Genomic DNA, 20,618 nt, shown 5'->3' on the forward strand with positions numbered 1-20,618 from the left:
TGTTGCTTTGTGATTCAGGGATTATTGCTTCGGTTTTATTTCTACAGTCTCTGCTATGCTCATTCTTTTCTTCAGCATCAAATATTGCTTTCTGGGTTTTTTTTTTTAAGATTTGGTCTGTTGGATAAAATTATTTTAGGTATTTTGTACTATGAAAAGTTTTGTTTTCCTCCTTTATATCAGATAGTTTGCTGAGCATATTAATCTAGTTTGGCTGTCATGGTCTTTTTGGAGTAAGAATGCATTTTTCTAGCCTCTTCTGGATTTCAAAGTTGTCATTGAAAAACCATCTGTTATTCTAAATGGTTTTCCTTTGTAAGTGCTTGTGCCTTTCCTTGCAATTTTCAATAATTTTTATTTGTTCTGTGTACTTAGTGTTTTAACAATGAATACGCCATACACAGTTTCTATTCTGGTCTTGGCTACTTGGTGTTCTGTGTTCTTCTTGAATCTGTATGGGTATGTCTTTCCTTAGCCTGGAGAAATTTTCTTCTATGATCTTGTTTAAGATCTGATTTGGGACATTGACCTGGAATTCTTCTCCTTCATCTATTCTTGTAATGGGGTCTGTTTATTGGGTCCCATATTTCCTGAATGTTTTGTGATGAGAATTTGGTGGAAAATTCATATTTTGTTTATTTTGACTAGATCCTGCGATTTAGCTTCACATCCTGGCATTTCATCTTCTGCTTGCTTCATTGTACTTGTAAGGTGTTCCCTTAAGTTTTCTAATTGAGTTATTGAGCTTTTAAATTTCATCTTTGCTTCAGCTTGAGTCCTTTTTCATCTTTCTATCTCTATTGAATTTGGAGTAAAGTTACTGCCTTGATGTCTCTTATTGTTTGAATTTGTGAAATGAAATTTGAATATGTGAACTTCTTGTGCTAGTTCTATGCCTTATATGATTAGATCAAGTGTGGTTAGAACACAGGATGTGTGGACAAGGTTGGGCAGAACTGTTGTGTATGACTTAGGTAGAATAAAATCAGGTTGACACAGACTGGCTGGCATTCAGGCTATGAATCTTGGTCTGGTCCTAGAGTTTGTAGGTATGGTGTTTGGGGTCGGGAGAGACTAGTAGAGAAAGGACAAGGCAGATCGACCCTGGGGAAGAATATGCAGGATCTGCCTGGGAGGAAATGTTCAGTGTGCTATGAAAGGGACCTGTTGGTTTTAGGAAGGAATAGAAATACCAGAGGAAGTCTAGAGCTTGGTATAGACAGGGGTGGCCAGACTAGGCCAAGGCACTGGGTGTAGGAGTTGGACTAGATCTGGGGATTTGGAGAGGTTGCAGGAGGGGATGATCAGATAGGTAAACCCTGATGAAGGATGCTTAAAATCTGACTTGGTGGAGAGACTCACCTAGTGTTTATAATTTTTACCTGATGCATTAATGCAAAGGAATTATTCATATTAATAATATATCAAGTAATAATTTATATATGAATTCATTATATAATAATTAAATCTGGTTGAATGTTTATATTTTCAAATAGCTACCATTTTCTTTGTGGTAAAAATTTTCAACAAAATTTATATTTCTTAAATTTTATTGTCATCAGTAGGGATACAGTGAAGCAAGCCAATAGAATCCCTTTGTTCTCTCTAACTATAGCATTAATCCATTGATCAACACTTTCTAGACCCTCTGAATGTGGCTGACAATTGGGGCAGACTGAGAAGCCAATGATAATGGCACTGGGATTTGTCTCTACGGCATGTACTGGCTTTTTGGGATCCTAGTCTATTTGGATACATACCTTCCTTAGCCTGGATGGAGTGGGGAAGGGCCTTGGACTTCCCACAGCACAGAGTTCCCTGCCCTCTCTTAGGACTGGACAGGGCGGGGGGAGGTGAGTAGGGGAGCAGGAGGGTAAGGAGAAGAGGGGAGGAAGTGGAAATTTTGGATGATATTATTTATAAAGCAATAAAAAAATAAATAAAAAACCACTTTCTTACTCCTCCCAGTTTTGCCTGATAACTCCATTACGTTCTCAACTTTTATTGATTCCTTTATCTTTTCGTCCCGGATTCATTCCATTTTTCCAGCCATGGGGATTAGCAGTGCATGCCTGCACCCTCGCTTTTACACAGTGCTGGGCCTAGAAATTAGTTCCTTGTGTTTGTGCACCAGGTACCTTCTTGCTTGAGCTATCTCCTCAGTTCAAAGTAAAGGATCTCAGCAGCAAGTATTTGACACGTGCCTTATGTTCCGTGTAGAGCAGGTACAATTAAATAAGGAGGTTTATTGTTAACATTCACTTTCTTCACCCCTGCTTATTATGTCTTATCATCTCTAAGCTTTTATACTTAAAGTAAGAATTAACATGTATAATCTCCCATTTTATATTCTAGTACTTCATAATTTCTCTTCTGATTCTGGTCTCCATACTGTAATCCTGTCTGCATTCAGACACTTAGTAGGGTAGCTATTGCTCTGTTAGTATCTCTAATAAACTACTATTCTTGGATTCTCACTTTCAAGTGAAGTCTGTCACGTTCTGTGTAGAACGAATACTTTACTTACTTCCTCCAAGACCTCCCCAAGGTGCACAGAACAGCCAGTGAGTCAAAGGCAACAGTTGCTCGGCTCAGTGACTAAGATTTCAAGATGCTCAGGCAGCCCGATTTACTCTTTCTGACTCATTTTATCAAACACGATTAGATGAATGCACTAAGGATTTCAAAAGCTGTTCTTAACGATATAAGGCAAAACTGGCAGGCCCTTTTGAAACCACAGCAGGAAACTCTGATAAAAGCTAACATGCTTTCCGTCCTGTGAACATCAAACATTCTTATTAAAGGAGCTATTTTTGAATGCTCTTTCAAAATGCAGTTCAATTAGTTGCTATTTCTCTTTTCTTGACAAAAATAAAATTATTGGAAAATTCTGGAGTATTGGCCACCATTGACCTTGGACCTACTTTTCCTTTGTAGACATTGACGAGTGTGCTGAAGGGCGCCACTACTGCCGCGAGAACACCATGTGTGTGAACACACCTGGCTCTTTTATGTGCATCTGTAAGACTGGGTACATCAGGATCGACGATTACTCATGTACAGGTAAGTGTTGCCTCCTTCCTGTCTTGGGTTCACTTTTTCTTAAATTTCTAAGAAGTATATCATAAGTGTTTCCTCATAACAAAAAATAAAGTGGAAACCATTGCATCTTGATTTGGCATTTAGCTGTGATTCTTCCCTGAAGAAAAGAGTATTTGCTATTTATTGCATGAACTTTACTTGGGAGACATGAAGAAATGTTTACTAAGTCTTTTAGGGCATTAGCAACAGACCGGGTTACGGTTACAGCCAAGTCTTGCTCAGGGAACCTGTGAGTTTATTTGGACTATTAAAGCACGATTGAACGATTATGCACCTGAGCGTGGGTGATCCTAAAACAGCTAGATCACTGAGAAGTCTCACTGCAGCACGCATGTTCCTTGTGGCTGTATAGATAAAACTCCCTCTCAGCTACAATTTCACACTCATACACTTTGGCACCTCCCAAGAGAAGCTGTACGTAACTCTGCATCTGGAATAGAAGTATATAAAGCTAGAATGGGGGTGCAGAAAAGACTGACTGGATTAGCAGGCATGGATCTAGTGACTTGCCTGACAACTCCTATAAAGGAACCCCAAGAGACCTAATCTCGAGGGTCTCTAGCCTCACACACAGCTTCTCTGAGTCAGATAGTAATGGATGCTGTTCTTGAAGGGAGTCAATGACACTCTTCCTTCAGCTCGTACATTCTTTCTGCCCTTTTTTCCGTGATGCTCTGAGTCTTGAAGGGAATGATATAGATATTTTGCTATTTTCTCTGCTTATGGGCATTGGGACATGGTGCTACAACAAAAAGAATAATTTATTTCTGGAATTTGATAAACTAAAAGTGTGTACACTAACCACCCATTTACCGCAGGAAGCGTCTCTGCTCCTCTGACCAAGACTGACAGCCACAATAATCCTATCGACATAAACACCAATGATTCAGGAGCAATTTGTTTGTTTATTTATTTATTAAAGATTTCTGCCTCTTCCCCTCCACAGCCTCCCATATTCCTCCCCTTCCCCCAATCAAGTCCCCCTCCCTCATCAGCCCAAAGAGCAATCAGGGTTCCCTGCCCTGTGGGAAGTCCAAGGACCACCCACCTCCATCCAGGTCTAGTAAGGTGAGCATCCAAACTGCCTAGCTCCTACAAAGCCAGTACGTGCAGTAGGATCAAAACCCAGTGTCATTGATCTTGACTTCTCAGCAGTCCTCATTGTCCGCTATGTTCAGCGAGTCCAGTTTTATCCCATGCTTTTTCAGACATTGAGCCTATAATTCGTGATCCTAGAGAAGCTAAATAAGAAGGTGAACCCAAAGAAAGACATAGTCATCCTCCTTTCAGGAGCAATTTGATAGTAACATCATAGTTATTAAACATAAAAAAGTAGCAATAATAACTACAAACAAACAACAACTACAAAAAAGTAGAATCTTCCTGACTCAGGCCTATGACTCCCTAGACGTGGGTGGCTTGTCACTGGATTTACCCTGCCAGGTGTGAATTTGTTCCTGTAGGAATTTGAACAAACCTTAACTCCATACAGAATATAGTTGCTAACACTCTTAGCACTCATGCCGTTCTAATACCAGATGGCTCCCTTCCCTGTTATGCTGACAACATAGCACAAAGATCCAGAGTGAGGTCAGTCCATTGGTGCCGGTTCTCTCCCAGTAGTCCAGCCCTACGCGAGCTACTCAGCAAGGCAGACACTTATACTCAGTCCGCCTTGGTGTCTCCACATCCCACATCTAGAGTATACAGTATTTTCAGCAGTCTGGTCTCACCCTTTAGTTCTAGCAGTGAACCAACAGCCATGTTGAGATGGTCCATATTGCTTGGGGAGTCTCGGGGCTCCCAGGCCAACAGGTGATGGGCAGGCAGCTCACCCCAACAATGAGTTTCATGGCTTCTGGGGGTATTCTTTGTCCTATTACGCAAGTTTCTTTCTTTACCTTTTAGTTATTTTAACTAACTGGTGTGTGGTTTTCTTTTCCGCATATCTGTACCTTACCTTACAATGTTTTGAAGAATGTTATAATGGTTATTGTAGTGGTTCATAAGCATCATAACTGGGGAGAACTGTTGCTTGTGTCATTTTGGAAGCTTTCATTGTGCCTTCTGGTACCTTGGAGGTATTGCTCATAGAGGAGATATTCAGGTGAGTTTCAGCTCAGGGTGCCTTGGGCTCTGTGTCAGAAATGCATGGTATTTTCAACAATAGGTACCTCCCACCTCTGGTGTCTGCCAAGAGTAATAGCAACATGTCATATGCTTTGGGAGCCTCTTGTACCAGCCTGACCAACAACTCCAAGATAGCTCCTTCTGTCTGGTGTTGGGGTTTTTGTTAGGTAGTCTTTGGCACATGGAGGGGGCATTGGTAATGATGTTTTCAAACAGAGGGATGGCAACATCTCTGAAGGCTCACTGCCACCCAGTCCAAGAAAGAAACAGTTGGAGTCACCAAACCATATCATTTTAGCCTTCGACTGTCTGCTGTCCCCATGTGATGGCTTTGAGGCCAGCATGAAGGATAACATTTTCCATATCTTTTTTCTGATTGCAATTTTTATCTGATAAAATTCTTTTTGGACAGAGAGCACAGCCTCAATTGCATAACTTAACACCCTAAGTAGGGACATTGTAAGAGTGACTTCTGCCATTCCCTTAAAGTCCTGACCCCTTTCAGATTCAGCATGCTCTTTGGTTCATCTTTGAGTCTCAGGATGCCCCCTTGTGCCATTGGCAGATTGCATTCATTAAGGATACATTACCTCATAAAACACAGAAAAAAATGTGCCCCATCGGGATTTTTCCCACAGATTTTTCATGTTAGACAACTCATCCTTAGTTGCATGTCTTACCACTTGTATCGGAAACACCATGGCTACTAAATATATTAAGAAGAAACACCGTTCTCTACTGTGTAGAGAAGAACAACATGGATATTACCCCACTGACGCTCTAGCCTCAGACTGCTGAGCTTCATCCCCCACAGCAGGGCCAATGAAGCTCTTCCTTCCAGTTTCTCCTTTGGCTCTGCCATGTTCCCATATTGTACTGAAATTTTACTGGTCCATGCACACAAATATCTACTAACCCAGGGGAATGGAAGCAACAGAACAAAGCAACAGTTACATCCAAGTCTAGCTTGGTTCACTAGGCTTACTTACCACAGTAAAGATGAGGGGTTACCTACAGAAGCACAGCACCCCAACTTAGATGATGATTTTCCCTTGGCAACATAGATAGTGTCTCAGTTGAGGTTACCTTCATACTTTATACAAGCTATCACGTCCTGAGACCTATCTGGGGCAGATGAAGGAAGTGCCTGGAAGCTCAGGTGACAGTCTATCCCTTCTGATGGGGGAGCCTCAGCAGACCCAAGCTTGTGGGTATCCTGTGGGTGTCACTGTTGCTCTGATGAAGACAGCCATGACTGTAATGTTCAGGGGACACGGTCGACAGCACCTGGTTGCTCAGGAGAGCTTTTATGCTCCATATTAGGAAACGAAAAGCTGAAGAATCACGTCAAGATTATGCTAAGTATATACTTAAACGTTTTTCTTTCTCAAGTCTTGTGTGCATTACTAAGGCCACTTGAAGAAACAGCCCCTAAATGATACTTTATGTAGTGGAAGAACAATTGCATACACATTTTGTGATGGTTTTCTTCAGTGTCTGAGAGGCAGGAAAGCTGCCATCAACAGCTTCCATACCTTGATGAGAGACAGTGAGCTTCCCTTGATGGGTGCCTTTTACCTTGGTGAGAGACAGTGAGCTTCCCTTGATGGGTCCCTTATACCTTGGTGAGCTTACTTTGACAGGTCCCTTACTCTGGTTTTCTAAAATGTCTTTCCCTTCAGTATCACGCCAAGGCCTGCTCAGGGATGCCATGAGTATGTTTGTAATATCTGATGCTAGTCTGTGGATTACTATACCTGCATATGAAAACAAATGGTGCAAGATTAGCTTTCCCACCACAGGGCCGGAGGAAAGGTGAAAATGAATGAGACTTTCTTTTGGAGTCTACCTTGTAATCAGATGATTCATAAAAATAGCAAAAGTAGCTAAAATCATAAAGTTGGACGGCACCTGAAAACATGTTCTTGTCTTCTAATCTCTCCCCCAATTGCATATTCTTCATTAGATAAAATGAGGCTATCCATAATTCATAGAATTTCCAGAGAAGAGGAGTCTACCATAGTCCTTGGCAAAAACTCTGAATCTATAATAGGAAAGATATTCTCTAATACTTTTGACTAATGTGTCATTTCATGTATTTGTCCACCCAACGTTGTTACTACAGGGACCACACTGTGCACAAAATGCTATTCTACTTACCAGAGCAGAGGGAGCTCATCCTTGAAATCAAATTGTTTGCATAAAACACAGATGAAAAGTGACGTCTCTTCCCATGGGACATAACTAAATACATCTCACAGGTACAAAGGTGTTTAATAGAGAGGACAGTGGGTTTGCAAATTCCTCTTCTTTGGTCAGTCCAAACTAAACATTTACAAATGATGGGAACAAGTTCCCTTTTCCTTAGTTAAACTGTTAAGCAGAGCAAGTTGTGAAGCATTTTGAAAGAGATGGTTTTTAACATAAAAATAATACATCAGAAGTCCCTGTAAATAATGGGGAATAGAGCTCAAAACGTACTATATTAATGATGTCAATAAATATGAATTTCATGTTAATATTTAACCAGAAAAACTAAGATCCAACCTGCTGCATCTAAGAGAGTACGGCTGAAGATGGTTTGGTTTGGCTTGGTTTTTCAAGATAGGGTTTCTCTGTGTAACAGATCTCACTGTCTTGGAACTACCTCTTGTAGACTAGGGTGGCCTTTAACTCACAAAGATAAGCCTACCTCTGCCTCCTGAGTGCTGAAATCAAAGGCCTGTGCTACCACTGCCCAGAGTCAAAGATGTACTTCTTAAAACCAAGAGTTCCGGTGGTATTGACGCATCTGATGATGTGCCCTCAGACACTTGGGACAGCTTCATGTCTATTTATCCTTTGCAGTGATTCCCTGCTTTTTTGTAACAATACACTTGTGTTCCAGGGCTTAAGTAAGAGGCCCAGGCTGGTGTTTCCCATAGCGACTGCTTCCAGAGCTTCATTTCTGGTCTGAGTTCATGTAGGTTGCAAGCCTAGCTGCAGCGAATCCACAGATACCCATACCCTGTTATGGCACACTTCCTGTGTTGTCTTTCCCTATCTCTCTGTGTGCCTCTTCGGAATGAAACCTCACCAAGTACTGGTTGCTTTTTACCACTGAGGGGAAATTTCCCCTTTCAGTTCCAGAGTTTCTCAGGATATGGACTGAGTGTCTCTTTAGCAGAATGAAGAAGAGAACTGAGATCATTTCGGAAAAGCTGCTTAGGTTAAGGCTTTTGTGCTGATTAGAGAGGAGCCAAGACTTTAACTGTCTGGCAGAGGACAGAAACATATTTCCTTAATGGGGCTCTGGCTTTTCCATCTAGTCCATTTCCTCTGCTTTCTTTACAGAGGAGAAACATTTCTGGCCCTTACATTCCCATCTACTCTATCTGAGTCTGTCAGTTTAAGAGCTTGTAGCTATACCCAAAAGCTGGATTTCTGGGGGTGGAGGTGGATATGAGGCTTATATTTTTACCTAGGATGTTGAAAACATTGTCAACGCAGTCCCTTCCAGCCCCACTCCAGTTGTGAACCTCTGCACTAGGGCTCACAGATGAACCTCCTCTGTCAGATTGCCTTGTGCACTGACATCTGGCACAGTCCTTTAAGAGACACTGGAAGATCTGAGTCGGACTCGGTTTCTCTGATAATGTTGTAGTTGTGTCTCTGAGAGTAGTGGATGAGCCCCTCCCGCTGTACCTGAAGCCTCTGAGGCCCTGCAGAATCTTCTTCCCTCCCCCATTCGTGGCTGATTCCCAAGTTTTCTCTCCTTCACTTCTTGTGCCCATCATTGTAAATATGTTTTATAACTGTATTTTTCTCTCTCTCGAACTGTTGAAGATTCCTTGGCCAAACACAATTGGCATTTTCAACGATGCTCAAAAGACCCTTAGAACTAAAGTTTTAGTCTCAACTTAGAATTCATCACAGACGTTTAAAGTGAACTTCAAGAGCAACACATCGACGTTTTAGCATCCAGGTCTAACGGATACAGGAAGCTTTTCATGCTTTTTAAACCTTACACTGCTGGTCCGGCAGTTTGGTGCGCTAGCGTAACTGCTTCCCATTGGTTGGTAGAGTTGCGCATGCTTAAAATGCAAGTGCTTTGAACTAGGTGTTTTCTATACTGCTAAGGTTGGTGGACAATCTTTCCCAAGCTCTCGACTTTCTAGAATGAGGAAGCTGAAGCCTCCCGACGTTTGCTGCCTACCTGCTGTTCCATAGTGAGTGGCAAAGTAAAGCAATAGAAAAGCCTAGGCACCCTTAGCATTGGTCAGTCATCATTTGTCTATTTGTCAATAGTTTGGAAATAAATAGGGGGAAAAGATTCATATTTTATGTAGACATACACTATTCAATTTGTACCATCCAATAATTAAACTTTCTTGTAGACTTTCTTGGTTCATTAGCTCCAACTGCAAGAGAAACCTCCCAGTCCCCACCTCGCACACAGTCTTAATCTGTCATTAACATAAGAGTTCTCTAGGCCTCTGACATAGTCACACAGCAGCTACTACTCCTTGACCGTTTTTCCAAATACTGCAGCAGCGAAAACGTCTATGAGCTAATTAATATAATTTATTTCTAAGAAGATCGTATCATATCCCTAATTAATGATTTGTAATTTCTTCCCTTTCCATGTCCATTAAGGAAGAAAAATTGGTTAAACTGACAAGGAAAGGGGGTGAGGAGGAGGGAGGGGGGACGCAAGGGAAATGAAAGAGGAGGAGATAAAAGGAAGGAAAAGAAAAAGAAAGGAGCGAACTGGAGAGAAGTGGGAGAAAGAGACAGGCTTTGCATTTTGTGACTCAAAACATTTAAAGCCCATTCTTCAGGGTCTTTGCGATGTGACTTTTTTATGCATTGATTTTATTTTTTAAAATCTTGATTACTTTTCTGAAAAAAAAATGTGTCTCTTTGTCACTTATTTGGATAACTCTAGAATCCCTACAGGCAGTGTCTTGTTGGTGCAGGCTGTGTGAAATAGATCAAACATAAAACATCTGATGAATAAAGATAAAATTAAGAACTTTGTATTATCAAGATAGACACCTTGGTGGAAGGCATGTGCCTCAGAGGTTCTTCGCGTGCCTGTGATTGATGGCTACAATGGGAAAGGGCTTATTCTGTGGTTGTTTGCCTGGAACCTTCCTAACACCATGTGTTTCTCTGGACTGAGAACAGGAGTGGGGGGAAGGGGAAGGACAGGCTGAGGAAAGGCATGGGAGAGTCTTACCCAGCTTAGGGAGTAAGTTGTCCCCCTTAAGACAGTGATTGTGACACAGGGAAGGATGCCTCCCCACTTCACTGACTCACCTGACAACTTGGTTATCACAGTGGCAAAAGGGGTGCAATGGGCACCTTGAGATAGGTGTCTGAGATGCTAGTGTTTGTATAGCCTAACTGTCCTAATGAGGAAATTATTTATTCCCCTGGGACTCTTTTGACTGAATGCTTTCATTGTTTACTTTTCAAAGGGACCACTAATTTTTCTTGTGCATCCCCTGGAACTCAGATTATATGGAACCAAAGGTTAGGAAAATGGCTAAGTTGAGAGATTCTGCATTAGTATCGATGATCAGGATTATACAGTGTGCTTACCTTTAACTTTCTCCACTCACTTCATGTTTTCTGGAGGCTCTGTGCAGTGAGTGATGCCTTACTAACTCCTTTAGTTACCCAGGGACCTTTAGTTACCCTCCACTGACAGGAAGGGACCCTTCCTCTCACCAAGGCCAACCTCATGCTAGTATCTTTGATCTTCTTTCTGTGATTAAATATTTGTCTTTTTTTCTTTTGCTTGCAAGAATATCTGTGTATGATGCACATGTGCCGTGCCTGCAGAGTTCAGAAGAGGTGCTGTATCCCCGGGAACTATAGTTGCAGACAGCTGTGAGCCGTCATATGGGTCTGGGGAGCAAGTCCTCTCGGAAAGCTGTCAGTGCTTCTAAGCGCTGAGCTCTCTCTCCAGGCCCCTAGAACATTTTTAAAGACACAAGAAGTAACCACAAAGGAAAATAAGTGGATTTCAACCACATTAAATAGTTAAAGATCTGGTTGTACATGTGGGTGTGTGCATATAATCCAGCATAGGATATAAATATAGATATGGATGATATAGATACAGATATAGATTTAGATGATATAGATACAGTTATAGATGATATAGATACAGGTATGGATATAGATGATATAGATACAGATATAGATGATATAGATACAGGTATACAACACCACAGACACGACAAATAAGTGAAGAAAGAAGGTATTAGTAGGTGTGTTGGGACAGACAGGCACATAAAAGGAAAAATAAAATCAGTTTCATCCTTCGTACCCTAGAGTATTAAATGAATATGGCAACAAATGTTAAAACTACAGAAAGGAATCATAGATATCTTTAAAACTTGGAAGCACATTTTTATTTATGCTACTCATTTTATGTGTATGAGTGTTTTGCCTGCATGTACATATAAAGAAGGAGGAGAAGAAGAAGGAGAGAGAGAGAGAGAGAGAGAGAGAGAGAGAGAGAGAGAGAGACAAGTCTGATCTTAACTTAATGAATAGTTGTGCTGTAATAGACTTCCGGGCCTACTCAGCTGACACAGCATAAGGACCCGTGGGGGCCCCCGAAGAGCTCTGCCCAGACTCCTGACCAGTGTGCTTCAACTGGTTGTGATTATTGCTGTCCTGGAATCTGATGCTGACTTGGTCCGTGCCACACAGCTCAGCACAAAGAATCCTAGTAGACATTTGACTTTTGTTGTTGTTGATAAACCAAGTACCTTCCTCTCTCCCTTTTCCAGGGAAGCACTTAACTTTCTACAGTGTTTGCTATGCCTGTGCTCACATTCCTGAAGTGGTGGGGGCCCTCAGTTTCTAGCATCTGACATGGTCAGTACAACCGAGTCTCTAACAGGAGCACTCAGCCCCTGTCTGCTCGGCAACTTTAACCTGTTCGCTATACAGACACAGTGGGAATTCCATAATGACAGATGTGCCTTCACTTTCCTTTGTCACTGTGCACTCTCTACCATCTTGGATGCTTTGGTCAACACAGACTATGATTTACTGCTCGGAGACTGTCTGAGCCATGTCTGTCCTTTCAAGGAGCTTCCATGTCTGTTTCTTACACTTCTTTGTCAACTGTTAGAGAAGGTGATTTGCATAAGGCACTTAAAATATTATTTTGTAAAGTGCCAGCAACATTGCTTTTGTTCTGCCTTTTTCTAAAAATGTTGACATTAATGCTAGTAATTTTTGTATAAATGGACAATAAATTTATCATTGCTTTCTAAAATGACCTTTGGTGGATTTATCAAAGCTACAAGTACTGAACAAGACACACAATTCATTGTGTGCATCTGTATCGAGGTAACTACGAGTGTGTAAATGGTAAAAATGTTGAGAATTCTGGGGCAGTGACACAGAGGACAGAGGCCACAAAAAGTCTTTGTTGAGAACAACTACAGGAAGTGGAAATAGGTGTATCTGCCCTAACAAAATATCCTACATAAAGCTATTTTAGGTATAAAATGCCCAGCTCAGGGGAAACATTTAAGAGGAATTATTTGCCTTATTATTGTTGTTAGACAAGCTCTTTTCTTGAGGAAATGTTTTATTTCTCTGGGACCCTTCTGTCTCAGTGCTTTTCAATGGTTGCTTTTAAATTGAGTCATTAATTTCATAAAGTAGACAGCTTCCTTGGAAAGGTGGCCTCAGCCGTTATTACTTATTTAGCTGTCCTTACTTGGTACCTGAGATTAGGGACCTAAAAAAGACAATGAGATTCTGATAAATGAAGAACAGTTTCTCTGGGAGTGAAGCATCCTTTATACTTGCTAAGATAGGGAGATTCCCATTGTTGTGGAGACTGAGTACTGGACAACGGCTAGATGGAGGCATCTGAGATTTTTCTGGAATACACACCTGCCCAGAGTAGGGAAGGAGACTACCCAGAGAGTCAGTGAACTTGACTGGATTTCCAGGGGACAACTCTAATGACTCTGGGTTCTTTCATATGGATTTATTTTCTAAATAATCCCAACAAAGCTACTGTCAGCCAATCCTATCATATGGCTTTGAATTGCCATGACTGTTAGAAAAAATTTTGTGTCTAATCACTCTATAGCTTGTTTTCTTGGAATTGAAAACTATAATAAAATTACAGTCTATATCAACCTTTATGTAAGATATGAAATTTGAGTTTTAAAATTTAAGTCCGACAAATTTAACTTTGAAAATTCACAAATCTATGCCCTGAAGCAAAAATATCTCATTTGTTTCCTACAGCTCACCATGTAGTATGATACTTTGTAGCTATGACTGAATAACTTAAAAACACAAAAGTTATGAAAGCAAATTAAAAGACTGTGCCCAAGGATTACAAGAATTAATGACAACAGACTATTTCTAAAAACCATCACCTGAGGCTAGAGATACGGCTCAGTGGGTGGGAGAGATTACTGTGCAAACACGAGGACCCGAATTTGAATCCTTAACATGCACATTATAAGCTTGGCATGGATGTGATCCTGTAATCCATCGTGGGGTGCAGCACAAGTGCACTCTGGAGCCCATTAGTTTGGCAGCCTAGGAGAAAAGTCAGGCTTCTGGTTCAGTGAGAGGAGCTTTCTCAAGGCAGTAAGACAGTGAATCATAGAAGATACCAAATGTCTTTCTCTGGTTTCTACATACATGACTACTTATGTGCATGCCCCACATACTCATATATACAACACATCTCACAATACATGCATACATACATGTATACATACAACACATTGCATACACACACATACCACACATCACACACAAGCACATACATACACATACCTACAGCACATCACACACACACACATATACATACAACGCATCACACACAAGCACATGGACAAGTACATGCATGAGCACACAGAAACATATATAACACATTTCACATGCACACATATACACAACACATCATACACACTCACATGGACACACAATAATCACACACAAATATACATAACACATTATGTACATATTGAAGGAGCTGCGGGGCTGCATTCCTGCCACCCAGCTCCCAGCTGCCTGGCTAGCTTATGCCCCAAAATAACAACACACAAACTGTATTCATATAAACACTGCTTGGCTCATTTCTATTAATGTGTGTAGCACCACAAGATGGTGACTTACCAGGGAGATTCTAGCCTACATCCATCTTGGGTCGGAGCTTCATGGCATCTGCCCTAGAGAGCAGATCCTTGGCATCTTTCTGAAGCATCTTACCTCACTTACTCTTCCTCCCAGCATTCTGTTCTGTTTACTCCACCCACCAATGTTCTAACCTATGAGGCCAAGCAGTTTCTTTATTAATTAACCAATGACCTTCCCACATTACACACACACACACACACACACACACACACACACACACATATACATAACACATCAGCACACATGCACACACACTGTTAAGTGAAAACAATTATCCAGGAAGCATTCCAGGAGAGTGTTTCCCACAGTGAATGGTAAGGGTTGATGTGTTGGGAACTGCAGACAGTGGTAAGAAAACTTGCAGAAATAAGATGTGCCTACACAATTAGCAAGAGGCCAACTACATGCTTATCTCCTTCCTGAAACACATATGTGCATGCATCCAATTAGCGCTCAGCTCAGAAGGGAACGGGCTCAAAGGCTCAGGCAGGAGAATTGCCTTTTGGAAGATGAAAAGCTTGGAAGGAGTCTGTTCTGAGTCTGTCACTGAGAGGAGGAAGCTGCAGCGCTCAGACAGAGATTTCCAGGCCTGTCAGAGGCTCCCTGCTCTTCAGTGTGCAGCAGCTGGCCTGCACCTCCAGCCTAGTTGGCTACAGTTTGATCTTCAGATTCCAGCGCTATGCAGCCAAGTCCACCTGCGCACTGATAACATAGATGACAGAAGTGACCTCGTTAGCAAGCCTCACCCACTTTGACTTGGGTAGTCAGGAAGCCCTAATTCTCTCCTCTTCCAGATGGATGTGTTGTTTGAATTATCTTTCAATTTTTTTTATGTGAAAAGCATAGAGTTGAAAATTCACATAGGAGAATGCAAAGATTACCCAAGCCGGCAGTGTAACAATAGCGGTGTCTTAGCAACAGAGGCCTGTGGGGGACAGGATTGCCAGAGCTCTGGAGAAGCCTTCCCTTCTTGATTGCTGACAGATGGCACTCAGTTCTTCTTGCTCCCTCCTGCTTTTGATCACTCCCTGGTAGAGTTCATCTTCCAGGTCAGCTGCTGCTCTAATCCTGTGGCAGGTGACAGTGCCTGATCTTGTCCACTCTCCTTCCCCAGCCCAGGGCACATTGGTGGTGTCACAGCTATGGCCTACCTTGGACTGGGGGTGTGGAGATGAGGTTTGCTTTCATACCACAATTATCATTTTCCCTGTTTCTGCTGGAGTGGGGCATATCCTTGTGGTCTGGATGAAGAATAGCCTCTGCTGGCTGTCTTTTGTCACTTGTTTTGGTGATTAATTCTTCCTTTATATAGTTTCTGCTCCTCTTTAAGAGGTTTCCTTTTATATAACTAATGATATTTTTTTAAACATAGTACCATTGAGCTAGTTACCTACCACAGTAAAGAAAGAACCTCAAGAGTAGCAGCAAACACAGCATCTTCCAGAGCTGGTGTAGTGAGAACCTGGGCACTGTCTAACTGAGTAGACAGCTTCAGGGGTCCTCAGGCTGCACTCAGGGTGTTGGCAAGGACTGGCGAAGGCTTTGTTCCAAGTTCACCTCTTTCATTGTGGCTGATTCATTGCCACACGGGAGGCTGAGGGTAGATCAACTCAACTCCTCACTGCATGGCCCCTCTAATGTAATAAATATCTCCATCCACAGAGCTGTTACAGGAATGAATCTGCTAACAGGCTGTCTTGGCAATCTAAATGCAGAGCTGGTGCTCTGTTGCCTCCCCCATAGTCTATTGCTATTAGAAGCAAAACACTGGGTCTAGCCCACACTACGGGGGAAAGGGTCTAGCCCATACTACAGGGGAATGGGTCTCACAAAGGCATAAATGCCAGTCCATTCAGTGCTGCTCACATTGGCTGCATGGGAGAGAGAACTCACCAGGGTGCTGAGTGTAAGTAGCATCAAGCTGAAGAAGAGGAAAGCTGGAGCATTGAAAGTCTATCAAGAGCTAGGTAACGAATGAGTAACTCTTACTGTGTGCTTCTTCTATTTTCTCTCCACTGGAGCTGTGGTATGGGTAGTAGTGGGGTTATCAACCTATCTAATACATGTCCTCTGAATTAGTTTTGGGGAGCAACAGAGCATAGTCAATAACAAGGGAGCAGGCAAGGACACTCGTGACAGCGCAATGAATGACCTGAGGGACACTGACTAGGTGACAGGAAGTTATTTATATGGCCATCTGTAGGATAGGGAAGATTCATTTTCTTTAGTGCAGTGGCTTGAGCATGTCATCCACACTCAGGAGGAGGGCCTAGACCTAGGAATAGTTGCCCAATGCATATCAGACTCCATGGGGTTTTGGTTTTATTTGTTGGTTTGTGATTTTTGCACTCTTTGCTTTGTTTGGTTATTTTTTGCCTAACTGGCATTTTGTTTGTTTGTTGTGAGTTTCATTTTTGCTTTATGTTTTCCTTTTTTTTCTTTGAGAGAGAGAGAGAGAGATAAAGTGAAGTTGGGTGGGTAGGAAGGTGAGCAGATCTGTGAGTAGCTGGGGGAGGGGAAAGACTATGATCAAAATATATTGTATGAAAAAGATTAAATAAAAACACATTAAATTTTTTATGGTGGATGGTCATTTTATGAGAGGAAGAAGTGAGAGGAAACATTTTAAAAAATAGGAAAAGTAGGGATGAAAGGCTGCTTGGTAGTACTCATCTTAGTGCAAATGGAATAGCAAGAGACGGAGGCAGTCTTGTGGAGGATGCAAAAGCATGTTTTTAGGTTTCTGAGGCACTTGCAACCCTGCAGTCCCGATGAAGGCCTGCATTGAACTGCTCAACTGCCTTTGTTATGTGCTATTGTTTCTCTTTCTGGATGAAAACTTGCTTATTTAATTGACTAAACTTCCCACAGCCAGTGCTGGCTCCCTTTAAAGAGGAGAGGACTTTCTCTTTCCAAAAGACCAAATATTTGTCATTCTTGGAATTACATAAAAACTTATTTTAAGTGTGGACTAATAAAAACCTATTTTCCAAAATTTCACAACAAAGGTGTGCTCGTTAATTAACTGAGGCGTGTTTTAAAAGCAGATTTGTGTGCTCCATTCATCCATTTAATCCATCCATCCATCCATCCGCCCACCCATCCATCCATCCATCCAGCCATCCAGCCATCCATCCGCCCACCCATCCATCCATTTATCCATCCATCCATACACCCATCTACCCATCCATCCATCATCCATCCATCCATCCATCCATCCATCCATCCATCCATCCATTAAATATGAAGAAGACAAAACAACAGCAACAGGATGCAGGCAGAACATGACTACAAGGTGGTCCATAGCATCTTGCTAATTTAGCAAAATCAGATGACATGCCCTCTCTGACCCACTTTTCCCAATGCGCATTCTGTGGCATTTTAGCTTATCTCTGACATCTTAATCAAGTCTCTTCAATTTGAGTCCTTGCTCTCCTCTCAATTGGACATGGGAAATTTACCTCCTTGTCTCCACCTTGAAAATGGAATATTGCACTTATTGTATGTTGTTTCTAAGTCCATGAGAGGAAGCATCCTCAGTGCTTTGCACAAATGATGAACACAAGGACTTGAGCAGTCGTGAGTGGCGGCACCTGACTCCGTCCACACCCTCATCTGCAGTCCCTGTGAATCTGGGACCTTCCCTGGCAGAGGGGCCTTCCAGACATGAGTAAGGACAGGGGCTTTGGAACAATCTTCCTGGATTGACTAGGTGAGCCCACCATCATCATGAGTCAGTAAGAGAGAATTTCTCTCAGCTGTTGTCAGAGGGAACTGTGGATTCAGAGACTCCAAGGGCCATGTAGCACAGCTGATGATGAAGGTGAAGAAGGGGTGGGAGCAGGAGAAGGGGTGGGAGCAGGAGGAAGGGGTGGCCTCAGATGCAGGAGAGAGCCAGAAGTAGCCTCTGCCCTAAGCCACAGGATCACAGTCCTTCTGTGCACACTGACTTCAGCCAAGCCAACCTGGGTGGATTCCTATCCTACACAACTGTAGAAGCCTGTGTTATTTTAAGTTGTTGATTTTTAATTGCTGTAATGGGAATAAGATACAATGGAAGTAAAAGCTGGCACACTGTTCTTACAACTAGAACTGTTGAGTTGTCCGCAGCTGTATTTTAAAGGGTGCTCCACTCGCTGATTGTTGAGGAGAGCTGGTAGTTCTGGAGTAAGTGTGTTGTCTGCAGTAGAGTTGGGGCATCATCTAAAGGGGAGGGGTTTATATTTAAGCACAGACTTTTTACTTTCAAGATCAGGTGGATTTGCCTTATTTGCTTTTGTTCTATAAGCTAAGTGTTCATTATTCCTAAGAAAGGTTCTAGTTAGCTTCTAGTAACACAAATATACAACAATCACCTAGAAACATACCTTGAGTTTTCCTCAACCACAGGAAATTAAAGGAGGATCAGAGATCATTTCTTACCTGCCCTCTTTTAAAGGGATTCATAACTTTATAACTAGGTAGACTGCATAGTAACACTATGTTTCTAGATACACGGTTTAGAGGGATTGCATGCAGTCTTCAGATGAACACAGGGTTTGAGGGTACACTTTTAATTCAGGAAGGATCCATGCCAGCAATGCTCCATTTGAGCCACAAATCATGGACCCTTGGGCCACAGTTGGCTCTCAGTAGAGATTTATTAGACTTTGGGGGCATTTTAATGATTCAGCATTCAAACAGTCAGACGATTTCATTCTAAACCTGGATTTTCAGCCAGATCTCAGAGTGTCCTCCATTAGTTAGTTCTGGGTCTGTATTGACGCACTGCAGCAGAGAGGACACAGTGACAGCCTGCCCACAAGTCCTTCCCCTCACTCTAGTTCCTGAGACTAAGGGCTTCCATGAAGAAGGCTGATGCACAGAGAGGTCCTGTAGCCAGGCGGCCTCGCCCACTGACCTGGCATATGTAACACGTGATTCACAGATGATTAGGGATATGTTCAACCTAAATTCATGGAGCTCTAAATACAGAAATATGGTCAAAGGTCCGGATTTTAACTAAGTCGTGCCTCTGACAAATCCTACAGTAACAGGAATAAACATCAGAAGAACTGCTAGACATTAATGACTTTGGAGTCTATCTGTTTCCATTTTTCCTAAAAATTATGAGACTGGAGATAAGATAGTTCAGTCAGCAAAGTGTTTGTTATGAAAGATTGAAGATGAGTTTAAACCCAATACCGTATAAAAAGCAGGGCACAATGGGAGCGCATGTCTGCGATTCCAGTACTGCACAAGCAGAGACAGGAAGAGTGTGTGTGTGTGTGTGTGTGTGTGTGTGTGTGTGTGTGCGTGTGCGTGTGTGTAGATCTTGCAAACCAACTAGTCTAGCTGCTTGGGCTTGGGAAGGTCCAGGCTAACCTGAGAACCTATCTCAAAATAAAGTGCCTGGCTTCTCAGAAACCAACATCCACAGTTGACTCCTGGCCTTATAAACACCCTCACACATGTGCACATAAGCCTATACACACAACTGTGCCTCCTTGGGGACATGCACACAAAACTCAACATAAATCCTGTCTCCTATTTATCCTCCTCCTTCTGTTGTTGTTGTTTTGGTGATTTTAGATAGGGTCTCACTGTGTAGCCCTGGCTGGCTTGGAACTCACTCTGTATACCACACAGGGCTCAAATTCAGAGATCCACTTGCCTCTGCCTCCTGAGTGCTGGGATTAATGACACGAGGCACCAGCTGTTCCCATCTCCCTCTTGACAGACACTTAAAATGCTAAACATGGTGGTTCTTCATTTGTGTCCCTAACGTGATAAAAGCCAGGGCAATCGCCTGGCATCTCTGCTTCCATTTTTAATCTGTCTCCTCTTCACTGGGTCAGACTCCTGCAACGGCAAGTTGTAAGTGTCTGTTAAGAAGGTAGAGAGGCCTCGTGGTCCTGACTTCTTTGCTCATATTTTCCCTCCTTCTGCTCCTCCTTGGGACATTGGGAGCTCAGTCCAGTGCTCCAGTGTGGGTCTCTGTCTCTATCTCCATCCATCTCCAGATGAAGGTTCTATGGTGATATGCAAGATATTAATCAGTATGGCTATAGGATAGGGTCATTTCAGGTTCTCTGTCCTCAGCTGCCCCAGGAACTAACTGGGGACATCGCCCTGGGCACCTGGGAGCACCAAATCTCTTGCCAACCCTAAGATGGCTCCCTTAATTAAGATGTGTGCTTCCCTGCTCCCCTATCCGACCTTCCTTT

General features: G+C 42.4%; 1 protein-coding gene across 1 annotated transcript in view; it reads left to right on the plus strand.

Annotated features, from left to right (window-relative positions):
• Positions 1-20,618, plus strand: part of Nell2 (neural EGFL like 2) — a 292,336-nt gene that overhangs the window by 167,264 nt on the left and 104,454 nt on the right. The window contains exon 13 of the mRNA XM_050130946.1: positions 2,938-3,063. Coding sequence (XP_049986903.1) covers positions 2,938-3,063 — 126 coding nt within the window. The remainder of the gene's footprint in view (positions 1-2,937; positions 3,064-20,618) is intronic.

This window comes from Alexandromys fortis, unplaced genomic scaffold (assembly GCF_014885135.2).
Source record: "Alexandromys fortis isolate MF-2015 unplaced genomic scaffold, M_Fortis_MF-2015_v1.1 scaffold_28, whole genome shotgun sequence".
In the NCBI taxonomy this organism is placed as follows: domain Eukaryota; kingdom Metazoa; phylum Chordata; class Mammalia; order Rodentia; family Cricetidae; genus Alexandromys; species Alexandromys fortis.